The 16,924-nt window shown below is 38.1% G+C and overlaps 1 protein-coding gene across 1 annotated transcript in view; it reads right to left on the bottom strand.

The window, feature by feature from the left end:
- Positions 1 to 785: 785 nt before the first annotated feature.
- ANKIB1 (ankyrin repeat and IBR domain containing 1) overlaps positions 786 to 16,924 on the bottom strand; it is a 98,965-nt gene continuing 82,826 nt past the window's right edge. Inside the window, exons 17-21 of the mRNA XM_069859615.1 lie at positions 16,133 to 16,184; positions 12,806 to 12,917; positions 11,088 to 11,221; positions 8,084 to 10,788; positions 786 to 1,513 (exon numbers count right to left, since the gene is read on the bottom strand). Coding sequence (XP_069715716.1) covers positions 10,042 to 10,788; positions 11,088 to 11,221; positions 12,806 to 12,917; positions 16,133 to 16,184 — 1,045 coding nt within the window. The 3' untranslated portion in view covers positions 786 to 1,513; positions 8,084 to 10,041. The remainder of the gene's footprint in view (positions 1,514 to 8,083; positions 10,789 to 11,087; positions 11,222 to 12,805; positions 12,918 to 16,132; positions 16,185 to 16,924) is intronic.

Here is a 16,924-nt window from a genome sequence, read left to right as displayed (position 1 = left end):
TTCTGCATAACAGGTTATCTGTAGAGGTTATTGTTTCTGCTTCATTTGAGGCAGTTCTTAACGATCTAATGCTTGGAGCAGTTTTAACACAAGTCTTTGAACAGAAATTGAATTAGCTAGACTGCATGCCACTAAAAAATATGGCAGATTTAGGCTTTAGCTTTTATGATGCTGATGCAATACAATGCTTCTTGGGAGCAACCTCACTTGTGACTTTGGGATTTGGACCCAAAGCGGGTCTCACTGGGACTAAGGAAGTTCATTTTCTTTGTGTGTGCTTTTTGTTACAGAATGTTTTCTTGTCTCCAGTATAAGCCAGTATGACAGATGCAAGTCAGCGCTGATTCCTAAAGGCACTCATGCACATTCCCACTGTCTATGTAAATTAATTTGTTAATCACATAGACCTCCTCTTTATTTAATTAGTAAAAAATTATAAAGCAGATCTGACAGTTGTATAAGATTTCATACTAAGTGTGAACCAACCTCAGTTATTGACCATTTCTACTTTATCATTTTTTTACACTTAGATTTCAACAACATGACAGAATTTTGTCCTTTTCAGTCATGTGCACTTAACAGGTTACTTGGAATTGTCATTGTAGTTTGTTTTTTTTTCATGAACTTTCCCTATGGGGTAATGTTGTGATTTAACCTGGCAGGCAGATAAAACAACCACATAGCTGTTTACTCACTCCCCCTGCAGTGAGATGGAGGAGAGAAACAGAAAAAAAAGGTAAAACTCATGGGTTGAGATAAAAACAGTTTAATAGGACAGAAAAGGAAGATAATAGTAATAGTAATGCTAAAGGAATATACAAAACAAGTGATGCACAGCACAATTGCTTCCCAACCACTGACCAATGCCCATGTAGTCCCTGAGCTGTGGTTCTTTCAGCCAGTTTCCCCCCAGTTTATACACTGAATATGACATCATATGGTATGGAATATCCCTTTGGCCAGTCTGGGTGAGCTGTCTCGGCCATGTGCCCTCCCAGCTTCCTGTCCAAAGCCCCACCTTCTCACTGGCAGGCCAGCATGAGAAGCTGAAAAGTCCTTGACTGTTTAGCAACAACGAAATGATAACATTATTCTCATTTTAAACCCAGCACTATAACAGCTACTAGGAAGACAATTAACTCTATCCCAGACAAAACCAGGACGAGCAGGCAGCTCCCTGCCCCCCTGCTTCTGATGGAGGCTCAGCTGCATTTTTCTAAAGTGGCGCTCCAGTCCTTCCATGGCTGTAGTTCTATACATTGCATGGGGCATCCCTGTTTCTGATCAACTGTGTAGTTAGTTAGATCCTTTCCAGACTCCTAAAAGGTGACAGGCTCATGGATTGACTTTGTGACTTTTTGTCTCTTCATACAGTGAAAAGACTTGCTGTAGTAGGCAATAAACTGAGCCTGAGTTTCCTTTGTTATTTCCAGCAGGACTTGATAGTAGTACCTGAAGTGTTCCTGGTTCTGATCTTAGCACCCGTGTGGCCTTTGGCATTCTTTGTGACACCCTGCAACGGCAAGTATGTGTGAGTATATGAGACAATTGCAAGTATACCTCCTTTCCGGTGAAGCTTTTCAGCACGTTGATCTATTTGTTGGATTCTGCAACCAGTTCAAACTTGTCTAAGGTATTTTCCCATGCTTTAGTCCAGGACTTTTTCCTGCTGTCCCTGTTTTATTCCTTGTCAGGCTCTGTTAGTGAACTTCAACTTTTCTCTACTTTATTATTACAATGGAATGTAGAACTACAACTATCCTGATTTGCATTCACTGAAGTTTCTTCAAAGATGGAACCAGCTGGCTGTGCTGTGTTGATATAGCAGAAGCCCTGCACTCAAGCAAAACTTAGAAGGGCTGACAAGCATGAAAACAGCACTGTAATAGGGAATTATAAAAGGAATTATTTTCTTTATGTAACGAATTACTATTATGTGTCAGGGTACGGTTTTCCAATGTGAGTCTACAGAGCAGAATAAGATAATTTATGAAAAATGTTTTGTCCTTCAATTTTTTAACAGTAGCTACAAACAGGTTATGTCCTATTCTAACAGCAACCTTTAGTACACCATTTTAGTAGCCTATTTAAAGTGCATCTCTGGTGTTATCTCACCCTAGTTTAAGTTCCTAACACTATTTTGGAGAAGACTTGGAGCAGAAAGTGCAAAAATCCATCAAGACTGGCCGTGTATCAAGGGGAAGTTACTTCAGCTAAATACCTCACATATCTTTTTGTATAATGAATAAACATTGCATACACCATAAAGGCTACATCCTAACGTTTCTTTCTGTGTCATGTGCTCTGTGTGCTCACTGTGTACGCATAAACTAAGTGTGTTTTTTACTTAGGCCATCAGTCTATCTACCAATTTATCCACCTTCCAGGACAGAATTAATCTCAAGTCATGGAGAATGGAGTTGGATGGCTAAATTATAGCCAAGCAGAATTTGGACTGCTGTGCTATAACAGTGTCTGTATATGCTCAAACCCCACCCCCAGGAACTGGAATTTTAAATGGGTGGCCTGCTGCTGAATTATAAAGACATCATGGTCAGAAGAGGGCCTCAAAGCCCAATGCCTGAACAGGAAAAAAAGGCAATCAATTTCAAATAAGACTTTTTCTTTCTTTTAAATTGCAGAATGTAAAAGTTTCTGCTCTAACATGTATAAATTCTATAACATTATTCTTTGCAATTGCATTAGTGAATCTGGCCTGGCTATTTAATATGGCATTGCTGGGTTTTTGTATCCCTAAAGGTCATGATGTTTATGGAAATGTAGCCATGCTAGAAAAATGTGGACATCAAGACTGACAGTGGCATTTGCAGAATAAAAAAGGTAGCATCTGAGTAAGAACTTTTCTTCAAACAGATGATTATAAATAAAATTGATCTGATAATTAGTGCAGAGAAGGTGCAGTGCCCAAAATAGAAGTGATGAATAATTTTAATAGTTACGTTCACTGTTGCTCATAGAAAAACACCTGAGTTCATAAACTAGTAAATACTCCTGAAAACCACTTAAGTAAAGGTAAATCATTCTTACATAGTGAACAATTCTTATGTAAAAACCCCAGGACAAAACCCCCCATCTTATTTCCAGCATCTTTTGGTGGATATGACACTTGAGCTTGGACAAAAACAGCACTATAATCTGAGTCCTGAAGATTATATATTTGCTGCACTGAACATCTATCTGCATATAGTAAATATTTTCTTGCTTATATTCCCTTTATCTGGATATTCAGGCAATTGACCTAAAAAGAAAAAATGTATACAAAACACTGTCTTAAGTCCACATTTCACTGCAGAAAGCGTTTCTGTAAAGATCAAGACCTCCTTCTAAGAATTAGCTCTAGCATTTTGTTGGTGACATGAAACCTTAAGTATCTATGAAGAGCTGAGGAAAAAGGGCTTTGCAGTAAAGTTAGGAAACATGCTTTCTTTACGCAGTATTTAATTTTTTGGGAACTACTTGAATTGTTTTATGTGGTTATATATTTGGAGAATAGTATAAATTCTAGCCTTACCCAATTTTGAAGTGGTATGAAAGCATAACTTTGCAAGAAGTCAAGCCTTCATTCATTGCTTCACCCTCTAACAAAGACTGACAGCAAACACAGCTTTATGCAGTACATACAGAGCATCCATCTCCTACCTTTTGATGCATATCTTGTGCTTTACCTTTTAGTTAAAAGGATGAGATGGTAAAAATGACCCTTGGTTTTGCATCATCACTGGCTTTTCTACATCTTTCAAGTTTCCCAATCTGGCTGATCTACAGAAGAGCACTAAGACAACAATCAGTATATTGGCTAATTCTGGGCACATTGTCTAGACAATTTTTAGTAAAGAAACTAGCTATCATTTTATCCACATTTGTCTTCCATGAGTATTACAGTGGGATGCCTTGTGCATGCTGGGAGAGGGGAGAGGAGGAGAAGGTATTATAATAGTGAAATTGGCCTGGGTAAACAAATTTCTGAAACTGGGCTCTGAGGCTATGCAATTTTGAAGCATATTGCTGTGAATTTAAACACCTCAGAAAGTATGTTTTAAATTTGTATATCTATTAGTATGTCCTACTGCCATAAAACCAAAAATCTCTCTTATGATACAATTTTAGTAAAATTCAGTACTTGCTAATTGCACTATATGCAGTGACACCATAGCAGCAGGTGATGTAAAGTGCCTTGTAGTGACTAATCCAATTTTGCACATTAGATTTTAGAAGCTCTCCAGCATCTTGGCATGCTTATGGGAGGAAGCTAATTAAATTATGGTAACAACAAACAGAAAGGCTTAGTGCCTGTTAATGCAACAGAGGCAGTCCAAAATTTCTTGGTAACAATGGAGACTGGATATTAAGCGGCACTTAAGTAACACTAATTAATAGAATCTTCCTCAAAAATTAGCCCCTCCGCTCTCTTTAGCACCACTATTTGTAATGACAAGACATTACTCTTTACAAAATCCAAGTGCACAATAATGAACCTAATGAACATAGGTACCTCATATTTACAAACCAGAACATTCAGCTTACTGTGGGGTCCCCAGCTAATCTGGCACAGGACTGAATGTACCCTAAAAATGCCTCTCATCAGCCTTATGAATCTGATAGTGTAAGTCTAAGATGTAATGAGACAGAACGGAATTAGTTTAAGTAATAAATGTTTAATCAAAGAATTTTACATATTATTAACAGCATTCATTTGGCCAAACATCTACATGGTTGTAGTATCCTACTTGTATATAAAGTGGGAATGTATCAAGTATAGACTATGAAAGTGCAAATAACAATTCAAGGTTAGAGTAATTTTTTTACATTATAAAATTAACAGGTTTACAAAATAGTCTTGCCAAACTCTATTTTTGAATTGTAAAGTCAATGACTATGGTGTTAAAATAAGTACCAAGAAAATACAAATTTAATAGGCTAACTTCATGCTTGTAAGAGTAACACAGAAACAATGGATATACTGCACAAGCTAACCAAATTACAAAAAACCAGAACCCACAAACTTCACTATCTTCACAGAGTGCACTCTTACACATCTTACTGTAACTTTGCAAGACATCTCAATGCAATACACAACCTTTTGTGAGACTCCTTCTATTCAGAAATTACAGTTCAAGGAAGCTATGTGAGTTAAACAACTTTCAGACCAATTCATGATGATAGTTCACGAAGAACTGTTTTAGTTTAAGGATTTTATACCACAGAACAATTTAAAATAGGTATTTTTGAAAAATGTCCAAAGGCCTATGATTATGTCAGGAGGAGGGTGGCTAGAGGAAAAGTTAGAAGATGATTTGAGACTATTCTATTCCATTCTCTCTAAAGATGCTTGCAAAATGAACTAGGTTTTTATAGGGTAAGGGTAAAATACTCTTTATTTAATTTTTTATTAATATGAACCTTGTGACTGCATGTAGGAACCAGTGACAGCAAGGTAGACCTGTTTGATACTTCTTTGACTTGGGGTCCTTGAACTGACCTTGCGTTGTAAGAGTGGGAAACTGAACAGAGGTGAATATCAGAGATGCAAATCAGGGTGGAGACAGCATTTAGGAGCAGCGTGTGGGGTTTTGGAGGTCAACCAACCAAATGTTGATGCTGGTGATTGCGAGCATGTGGACAATAGGCCTGGGCCAATCAGGTTGCTATGGGAGGAAGCGCGTGGACAGATGAGCAAAGGTATATGAACCTGTAAGTTGCAATAATAAACATCTCCGCTTCTACATCTATCTGGAGTCCGTCTCGTCAATTCATTCCTGCAAATGGTGACCCCGACGTGATAGGGTATTCAACGCAATCAGCATCTGGTGGGAATCTCAGCTCCGACAGGATCATGGGCAAGACTGAGTGACTCCTCACACATTCCCGGGCATCACCGTTAAGACGACAGGTGAGGAGCTGAGTAATCATGGGGCAGGGTGCATTATCAGAGCAAGAGGCAATAGTTAAGTTACTGCTCCAATTCCTTCAAAACAGAGGAATCAAATATGATGAGACTAAGTTACGTATTTTGCTGAAATGGCTTTGCAACAACGGAGCCCCGTTGGATGGTGCCCTATTATTCCGACCAAAACCATGGACAGAAGCGGGCAATTTAATCTGGGAGGTGGCTTCTCATGGTGATGCTAATGCTACCTCTATAACGATGACTTGGCGTTTAGTAAGGACACAACTGCTGCTTGGGATGCCGAAAAGGCTGCAAGATTCCAACTCAAACGACCTATCAGGGACAGAACAACTCTTAATTGATCTAACTGAACAGCCCGTGCTTGCACCCCCTGGATTTAACCCCTTAGACAACTCGGAGTCGAGGCCCAAAACCCCTGCCTATAACTGGGAGAAGATAAAGTGTGATGCATTGGCAGACGGACATCATCTTCCCTCTGCATTCCCAGTTATCATACAGCAGAATGCACCCAATGAGTGGGCTCTTAACTGGGACCTGATAAAGGAGCTGAGGAAAACTGTTGCCACGTGGGGACTCACCTCTCCCTATGCTCAATCCCTTTTGGAGAATGTATTGTCAGGCAATATAATTACACCTTGTGACTGTAAACAGCTCGCTACAATGATCCCGACTCCCCCACAAAAATTATTATGGCAACAAAAGTGGGGGATGTTTTGTGAAGCGGCAGCCTTGCAAAACTTCGACTGGTCAAGCGCCTCTGCTGCAGAGCCGGCTCTGGCTCGGGGTGCAGGCCAGGCCCTCCCCCGTAGCCGCCACCGCCTCCTTGGGGCTGCTGCCCCTCGGCATGAACTACACCGCGCAAGTGAACACTGCAGACCATCCTCACCCAGCTCTTCCCTGGATACGGCAATGGACGGTGACTCCGTAAAGCACTTCTAATTTTCTTTAGTTCAAACTTAATGTGGAAACCAAAACAACCTGCATGGATAGACCAATGGCCCCTATTGACAGAAAAATTAGCCGCCCTAGAACAGTTAATAGCTGAACAAGAAAAACAGGGACACGTTATCCCTTCAACCAGCCCTTGGAACACACCTGTGTTTGTAATAAAAAAGAAAACAGGCAAGTGGAGGCTCTTACACGACCTCCAAGCAATCAACCGTATTTTGGAAGATATGGGACCACTTCAGCCTGGTCTTCCTTTGCCGACAATGATCCCAAAACAATGGGACATAATTATTATTGACTTAAAGGACTGTTTTTTTCACTATTCCATTACATCCAAAGGATAGTAAAAGATTTGTGTTTTCTATCCCAACAATCAATAAAAGTCAACCACAGCGTCATTATCAATGGACTGTACTGCCACAAGGAATGAAAAACTCTCAAGATGTATCTTAACAAATTAAAGAGAGGGAGCCAAGGTTATACTCCTCATGAACAACTATATAAAGCCTTATATGTTACTAATCATTTAAATTTAGGACCGTTTGATAAACCCAGAGTTGAGGTACACTTTGGAAAGTAGTCTTTCCAAAGACTACTCTTTGGAAAGATTTCCAAGTCTCTGGAAAGAGACTCGGAAAGTAATCAATGACCACCAGTACAGATGCAAGATTTGATAGCTCAAACTTGGAAAGGACCATTTGAATTGTTGGTATGGGGATGTGAGTACGCTTGTGTTCTATCAGATACTGGACCACGATGGATACCAGAACGAGTGGTCCGCCCATACCTCCCACGAGACAAGGCATCAAGACTTCAAGAGGAAGACAATCATACCAGCTCGTAATATTGGGAATTGTACTGTTGTTCAATGTTTGGGATGGGATAATAACTCAAATTTATCCGCGACAAAATGTGGGCAAACCAGACTGGCCAAATAGATTTTTGCCTTTCTATGGTGACACGTAGTGACCCCTTTAGAACGTACCTCATAGGCATTACTGGATGGCTACAGCAAGTTATTAAAATAGGATTCATGTTGTTAATGTTTGTATTGTTGTTAGTTATACCATGTATTATGCAATGTTGTTGGAAAATGTTAGAAACAACCATCAAGAGAGCTTTAGTTGTTTGAAGTTAAAAAAGGGGGAAATGTAGGAATCAGTGATGACAAGGTAGACCTGTTTGACTTGGGGTCCTTGAACTGACCTTGCGTTGCAAGAGTGGGAAACTGAACAAAGAGGTGAACATCAGAGATGCAAATCAGGGTGGAGACAGCATTTAGGGGCAGCATGTGGGGTTCTGGAGTCAACCAACCAAATGTTGATGCTGGTGATTGCGAGCCGTGGACAACAGGCCTGGGCCAATCAGGTTGCTATGGGAGGAAGCACGTGGACAGATGAGCAAAGGTATATGAACCTGTAAGTTGCAATAATAAACGTCTCCGCTTTTACATCTATCTGGAGTCCGTCTCATCGATTCATTCCCGCAACTGCAAGGTTCAAAAGCTGGATTTGCATGAATTAGTTACCAAAACACTCACTTGAACTCACAGTAATCAATACATAAACTTTGCTATCATGACACTTGCCTATACACACTCAGTAGTAATAAAGTTTTTATATCATATCAACAAATCTCTGGTAACAGTTAAGCAAAACTTAAAATGGAGTGCATGTAATTTGCTCATGTTATGACAAGTTTTGAGTATATGCAATTAAAACAGCCATTTCAACAACTTACTCTAGTTGTAATTACATACTGTACCATTGTATCTCACTAACCGTAGATTGATGCTTTTAAGCAAACCTAAAACCAAGGTTTGTTTTTTTTTTTTCACGGTACAACAACCAGGAAAAGGGTTTTTTTAAATTTTTTTTTTATACACTAAACAGTAATCACACAGCAAATGAATATTGTGCAATTGAACAAATATCTAGCAGTGTTTTGTTTATGCAAAAACACTGACTGAACATTTAGTTATTTACTGTAAAGGCAAGGCCATGGGTGGTTTTATGGAGGTCTTTGCAATTAATAGCATAGTTACTCCAGAACAGACACTGAATTTTAATTACTTGTTTAACTGTGGCAACTATCCAGTTGGGTTAGGCAAAAGGCACCGTAACATGTTGAGCAGAATGCGTTATCCGAACTTTATTTATGGGACTGGCTAATATATGAAAATCCTGTATTCCTATGTTTTTATAAAATGTTATCATTAAAAGTGATTGCACTATTAGTGCATAGAATGCTTTGTAGAATTATGAAAACAAAGAACTATGATTGCACTTCCATTAAAGTGTCTCTTAAAATACAGCATAGCTGTTGCTAACTCACTGTATTTTAATATTTAAAATAACTGTTTAACAGCAGCATTAGGTTTTATTAACTTAAGATACAGGCTACATTTAATTAAATGCAGTCACCATGGCAACACATGCCAGTTAAATTTAGAGAAGCAATGCTACCCAATCATTTCTTTCACTGCTAAGATTGTGGGATTAGTTTGATAGAGTAACACTGCACTGTTTCATTAGGCTACTGCCAGCTAACTATGCCAGTTTGGCACGTTTGGACTGTAAATAGACATGAAAAAATCTTTGATTTTAATGGGAAAGAATATCCCCTAAAATGCGTTTCTGGAGCAGTACTAAAGAGAAGCATTAAATACCTCCATCCACACTGCTAACAAAAATGAAAAAAAATGAGTAAGGAAAAGTTATGGAAAACAAAACCAAAATGCAAATAAATTGCTAAATGTTATTTTGGTGGAAGAATTGAGTTCTAAAAAATGGAATATACTATTTCTTGAGGCAAACCAACCAAAAGAATCAGTGTAAGCCTTTAATCCATACTTTCAAGTTAAGGATCATCAACCTAAGGCTAAACAGATGCTGCATTGTATTAGGAATGTGGAATACAACCTACTTATTCCTTTTTCTTGAGAGCAAAAAGGCAAGTACTACCTAATTAATTAAATGCAAAGGATATTCCTTGAAAGGTTCACATTATTATAAAGAACTACAATTCAAGAGAACTCCTAAATATCTGTTGTGTCAGTGGTTAAAACTGAGCTGTAAATTTGTGGATCAAAGACTCCATAATGCTTACTCCACATACTGTACCATCTGTTACCACCATTTATTTACTCCAGATTTAGATCATTTTCATACCAGATGCACGTGTTCAATCCATTCACTTGAGGTTTGAGGAGTCTGACTTGAAGCATCTCCTGAAGCATCCACTGTTACCTCCCTGCTATTATCACCACTTTGTGAGACTGTTTCACCTGGAATAATATTTTCTTCAGAAGTGCTTTCCTCTGTTTGGGTTCCTCTGCCTTCGTTTTTGAGTGCATCCTCAAACAGCGCATGCTCTTCCGGAGGCTGCAGGCCTGCATCTCTAAGATTTGGTTGCCCTGCTGACCCATCTTCGGTACTGGGTTGCTGTGAATCCTCATCCATTTCTGTACTTGTTGAGGGGATCAGAGCAATACTCTGTGGGTTCATGTCATGAAACCAGGCCATAATATTTCCAAGTAGATTTTCATTGGTATTGGGATCTTGACTGCTGGAATCAGCATCACTAGATGTCGAGTATAATCCACTTCTCATATCGCTGCAGGGGTGTGAATGAAGACGATCCGCTGAAAAGGGATCACTGCCTGCACCTAGTCTCATCAGACTGTCACCAAGTTCTAACAGCTCCGAGCTGCTCAGAGCGCCTCTTGGGTTGTCTATACTTATGGGAGCAGAGTCCAGTCTTGTAGGCAAAGAGGTACCTATTGCTCCTAAAGATGCTTCATTGTTCAGAAAGTCTCTAGTTTCTTCATCTAAGGCCAAGCCAGATTCTTGTAATGATAACTGAATAGCTAGCAAGATGTTTGGGTCATCTTCATCCAAAGAACTCAGAGCCTGTGGAAATACAGAAGGTTGCTTTCAGAATAAAACTTGCATCTTGTTGCAGATTTTGGATGAAACGTAATTTGGGCTCAAACCTCAGACAGTTGACAATAGAATTTAAGAGATTACTATTGCTACATTAGTGATCATTCAGCAGTTCTTACCAGTGTGAATGGGTAATTTGTAGTTTTAGATTCCCCATTGTCATTGAAGAATTAAGAAAATCTGCAGAGAGGCAAACTGACACAGAAAAGCACAGCAGACGAAGGCAAGCAAAGCAGAGGAAATGGAAAAGAGATTAGGAGAGATACCTGAAGAGAATCCTGGTTTTCAGAGCGACTGACAGGGGTATAGTCATGAAGCGAAGAGCTGTGCAGAATACCCATAGAAGCTGAACTCACCATGGAGGTGCCATGTCTTCTGCTACTGCCACCTTCCTGAGTGTCTGTTTGGGCAATTGAAACAAAAACAGTTGAAGAACCAGTGAGGAAGCCTTCTCCACTATTATTTACTGACAGAACTTCTTCCTTTCTTTTGTATTCCAGCTGCGTAATTTTACTCCTTTATTCACTCTGACCTGAATAATCCAAACGACTCCTTCCACACCAACTCTTACGCAGCGGCAAAACACCGGACCCACTGTTTTAGGAGTGACTGCCTGGTTCTGCTCTCAGTACCCGTCTTCTCTTTCAAAGAAAGGGGTATGCCATCAGAAGCACGAGCCCACTGTCAGGAGGGGCAAAGTGCTTCTAAGGCATGTATGAGATTTATGGAAAGTTCTGAAAATTACTGCACATGGACACAATACAGAATGCATTTACAGGTCAACTACAAAGTTGACCTGTTCTTTACATTTACATTTCCCTGTTCTTTAAAAGACAGCAATTCAGCTGTAACGTTAATATTACATTAATTTTTACCAGAACATTGCAATACAATTAAGAGTAATTAGTGTATACCTCAGCAATCACTGACATTGCTGTTTTCTTAAAACAACCAAGAAAAAATAGAAGTAAAATGCCATTTCCAGAAAAGCTGCTCTGTAATAAAAATAAATGGAACTCTTTTGACTTTGGAAAATGGAATTTTCCATGTGTGTCACACAATTCTCTTTTGCATGCTTTAACAGTGTTGGCCATCACCACAATACTCAAGATTCAGTCAAATGTTAGTCCTCAAACTAACAAGATGGTTTTGCAATTTACTTGTAATAAGGCAGGACTAAAGCTCATCAAAATTATTTTTACTGTCTCTAAAATAAAGAACACGTTTATTTCTCCTCGGTAAAGGATTTCTCCTTTTGCTTTTAAAGGACAAGCTATGCATAGGACTTAAATTCATGAGACACAGCGACAGAGTTTTGCAGCATAGCTTAGGGACTGAAGAAACAGCATCACGGTATGATTTGGATTCAGGCTATTTTTGTACCTCTGCAAAAGCTCCCAGCAGAATGGAGACAGCCCAGACAGACAAGTTACAATGACCTTAAGGGACTGCACTACCAGCCACAGTCCACTTAGGAGAGGGGCATGCTGGAAGCTGAAGCCCATGCCAACTTGCTTCCTGGCTGTCTTTGCCAGTACAGGAGTTTCTGAGCAGGGTTTGGAATACGGCCTTATGACTGTCTTCCAGCAGGCCTGTACCAAAGGAACCCTCTTGAACACTCTTTACATACAACCGTTTCTTTTAATTGGCATAAAAGAGCTGGTATATAGATTAGACTGTCATATGAAATATGTTCCCTTCAAAATTTCTTCAGAAAAGCAAATCTGCTCTAAATAGCTGAGGAGCTGTTAGTGGGAAGATCAAAGCATTTATCTTTCAAAAGAGGAGCAGCCACAACAAAGACAGCAACACTTCTAAGATCACATACAAAGATGCAAAACCAAGCCTTTATGTTGTATCCTGAAAATACAGCAATGTATTTGAAATGTCTTTAAATAGTATCCACAGGAGAAAAAACACTGTGGTCACTATTAGCAATCTCTGAAATAGGAAGAGAAAAAACCAGCCTCAGGCAGTAACATACCTAATGTACTCTCGCTGGGGTCATCAGGGTCTGGAGTATTACTCAGCAGACTGTGCATGTCTCCACGTCGACGCTGTCTGTGCCTCCTCCGATACTGAAATTCAGCATATTCCTGCATAAACCAAAGGTTACAAAACAAAGGGCAGCATGCAGTAATATTTTTCTGATGTTGCGAGCACCACATTTTTATAAAAAAATGTGTGATTTCATATATTTATTATAAAATCATCTGTTTTCAGAAAAATAAATTGCAAGTTATATCATGCAATGCTTCAGATGAGTAATAAAAAAAATCCAGGGTAATCCTAAATCTGTAAAATAATGAATTAGCAAAGAAAAATACTTGATGTACTACCAACATTTTAATACTTGCAATCTCCCCTTTTAAAGAATTCCACGTACACATTTCTTGTTTAAAAGCTTTGATGCCAAACTTTGTATACACACACATCAATACACTTTTTAATAAATATATACCTAGTAATTTTAGAGCATAAAAACAATTAATCTGAATTAGACTAATAGATCATCTCAGAGTCCCTGCTGCCAGAAGTTGCCAGTAGAAAATAACCTTTAGAAGACTACAGAAAGCTGGCAGACATACAGCAGGACTTTTTATACCTCTCCCAGCCTGCAAGACACTATAAGCTCTGAAACTTCTCAAGCCACAACTAATACTCCTTTATTGAACAGTCTTTGATGGATTTTTATTCCATGACTTATAAATCTCCTCTATTTCTGCCTAACTTGAGCTACTAATGAGCCATACCATGTGGATTTCCACTCCTGCAGCCTGTAATTTCTCATGTTGTGTGTTACGAAAGACAGTTTATGTAAAATTTGTGGAAAAGACTTATTTTTGACTACCAAGCTAACATCCCAAGGATTAACAATCTTAATACTTGGAAATAAATATTTTAATTTCCATGCTTTTCCTAATATTAAAAGACTAATTTTATGCTTGAAGGCAAATTTCCAGATATGTTTTTTTGTTAGTACAGCTGACACTGAACCTGACCTGTACGTAAGACCTGTCATTAATTTCAGCTATTCATTTACACTAGGCAATAAAACACAGGAACTCTTCTCTTTAGAAATAAATACTACTTTTTTCCCTGACCTCCAAGCTGGGAAATCTGTAATCCAAAGGCTTCATTTGGCCAGATGAATTGGGAAAGATAACATTATCATTACCTTTCCTTTCTCACAGTAAGTCTTCGCCCTAGAATATCTCAATATCTACAGTATCTAAAACTTGAATCCAGAAGTATCATTTCTCTTATATGATGACGTTATTAATTTTGATGGTATTATGATGGTATGTTGTCTTTCTACAAAATGTTTCAGACCAAATTTTTATTCATAATGACATATGCAAGCCAAAAAGAATAATCATGAAATTATCAGTGTGGGCAGATTTAAATGTGTAAGAAGACCCAGGAAAATTGTAAGAACATAAAACCAGCTGTACCGGGCCAGACAAAAGGTCCTTTTAGCCTAATATTCTGTCTTTAACAGTAGTTAGGCGTAGATACTTGTCAGCCTATTGAACAGCATTAAAAAGAAAAAAAAAAAGCAAACGTGAAGTGATTCTTCTCTAAAATATTCTACTTACTCCCAAGGAGCTCAGGGATTTCCTAAATGGAAGTATGTGGCCCGAAGAACAGAAAATCAAAACTTGATATGGAATAATATAACTTAATTATTTTAAAAATATATAATTATATCACTATGAATCAGATAAGGAATAATGGGAAGTGACACTGAACCCCAAGATTCATTAATCATATCAGATCTGATCTTTTAGCTGTTTGCAATAAAATAATAGATTTTACCAATTGCCATTTAACTTTTGCTTGCTTTTTAACCTTTAGACTAAAGATGTATAGATTACTACTGATAAAATTTTATTTCTGATTACTTGGAACAATTTTATACACGTGAGCAAAATAACTTTTAATTTTGTTGGACAGGAGCATCAGGGTTTCACAGAGTGGTCTACAAGAAGCAGCGCTCCTTGCTAAAACCAGCAATATTTTGTTTTCGGTAATAATCTGGTATTCACAGTCATTTTACTATTTGTTGGTAAAAGTACAACTCTATGTAAAAAAATTTCTAGTGATATTCACTAAAATAAACAAAGGTGACCATTACTAATTCTACAAATTTCCTTTAGCATAGGTGGTTGCAAGTATTCTTGATAGCTACGTAGCAAAGAAACCAGTTTGAATTATACAGTGCCAGATTTAGGCAAATCATAAAAGCTCATAAGCAATCATCTAAGCACAACTGCAAGGGCACCTACTGCTAAACAGCTTATCAACATATTTCTTATCAGCTTTTTCTCATAACCAGTTCCACTGATGATAAAGTAACATCAGAATGAATTTGATATTATCAGATGCAGAATTATTTCAAAAGAAGGGAATAAAAGAACTAGACAGGAGAAGCAAGCTGATATTTTATGGAGAAGCAAGCTATTTTCTTTCCAGCATGATGCTCACCAACAACAATAGCAAAGGAAATATATAGAAAAAGTACACATGGGCTTCCAGGATGCTTTAAAATTACTAGCTAGAAAGAAACAAGCACCAAGAAAATACTGAAATGAAGTCTCCTTCCTAACTGAATGCTTTAATCTAATGTTCTCAGAATGTTAAATAAAAACTAAGGTGATAAAGGAAAGCTTCATAGGAAGCTCCTCATATTTTAGCTCAGAGTCTTTAAAATTATTTACTCTTTCCCACATATAGATAGTGGAATATTCACTTTAAAAAATATAATTTTTATTCTTGTTCAAGTAGCAGAAGTTCATCTCATTTGAGTATGCAGTTTCCATCCTCCTTCAACACATAAAAATAAAAAGAAACATTTCAAAGGGCCAACAATATTTAGGTGCATGCCTGTATGTATGTTGAGTTGTTACAGAAGGATGGAACTTTATTATACTTCTTGTCAAATTCTGCTCTTATGTTGACTTTCAAAAGTAATTACACAATTTCATATATTTATTACTTGAAAGTTCCCCAGCACATAGACACCAGTGCATACACAATTTTAAAACTGGTTATGTACTTGGAAAATGATGAATACTACATAGCTTGATTAATAACTATAGTTATAAATAACTATAGCCATGTTAGAGGCATTGTCATTGCACAATTACCTATGCATATATTTCCTTCTATTGTGAAATAAATAAAATGGTAAGCTTAAACCAACTTGAAATGCTTTGAATCAAAATAAGGAAGCTCTTCATGCAGATTGCAATCATACCTGTGTTTCTAGAATATGCAGAACTTAAAAAAATAGAAAGAAATAGTTTACCTCGGGGGATGCAAATCCTAAATATTCCCAATCCCACGTTCCACCAGCAAAGCTATAAAATTAAGAGATATACCATAAAGTTTAGAAGTAGAACAAAGTATGAACAACTTTCAGAGCTTCAAAACCTATCAACGCCTAAGAAGTAGTGCACGGCAGCAACTCTGTAAACTTAACAAGTCTTCTGATTTAATTCTTACCTCAAAATTCATTTAGAAAGTCATACAATTAATCTGTGGACTATTCCAGAACTGCTTGATATGTTCAGCAAATATTTTTTCAGCAAAGATTTTTGGAGCGTACCAGGAATTCAGTGACAATATTTAAGGACAAAAGGGAAACACGACATCTAATCATTATTATATCACAAACGGGGAAGCCATTTAGGCTGCAACATACAGAGCAGTGATTCTCAAATATAGTTTTCCTCAGTGAAAATCTGTTAATTCCACAAGGATCAGGTATCCAAGAAAATCATAGAATCCTTAGGTTGGAAAAGACCTTTGAGATCATCAAGTCTACTACTAAATCATATCCCTAAGTGCTTCATCTACCCGTCTTTTAAATATCTCCAGGGATGGTGACTCAGTCACCTCCCTGGGCAGCCCGTTCCAGTGCTTGATAACCCTTTCAGTGAAGAAGTTTTTCCTAATGTCCAATCTGAACCTCCCCTGGCGCAGCTTGAGGCTATTCCTTCTCGTCCTAAAACGTCACTATCTAGTGACTTAGAACCACCGTGTTTATCAGCTCCACCTTACCACACTGCCCAAGAATGACAGTGGCTCACCCACTTCA

This window comes from Phaenicophaeus curvirostris, chromosome 6, assembly GCF_032191515.1.
Source record: "Phaenicophaeus curvirostris isolate KB17595 chromosome 6, BPBGC_Pcur_1.0, whole genome shotgun sequence".
NCBI lineage: Eukaryota > Metazoa > Chordata > Aves > Cuculiformes > Cuculidae > Phaenicophaeus > Phaenicophaeus curvirostris.
This window is presented reverse-complemented; position numbering and strand designations above follow the sequence as displayed.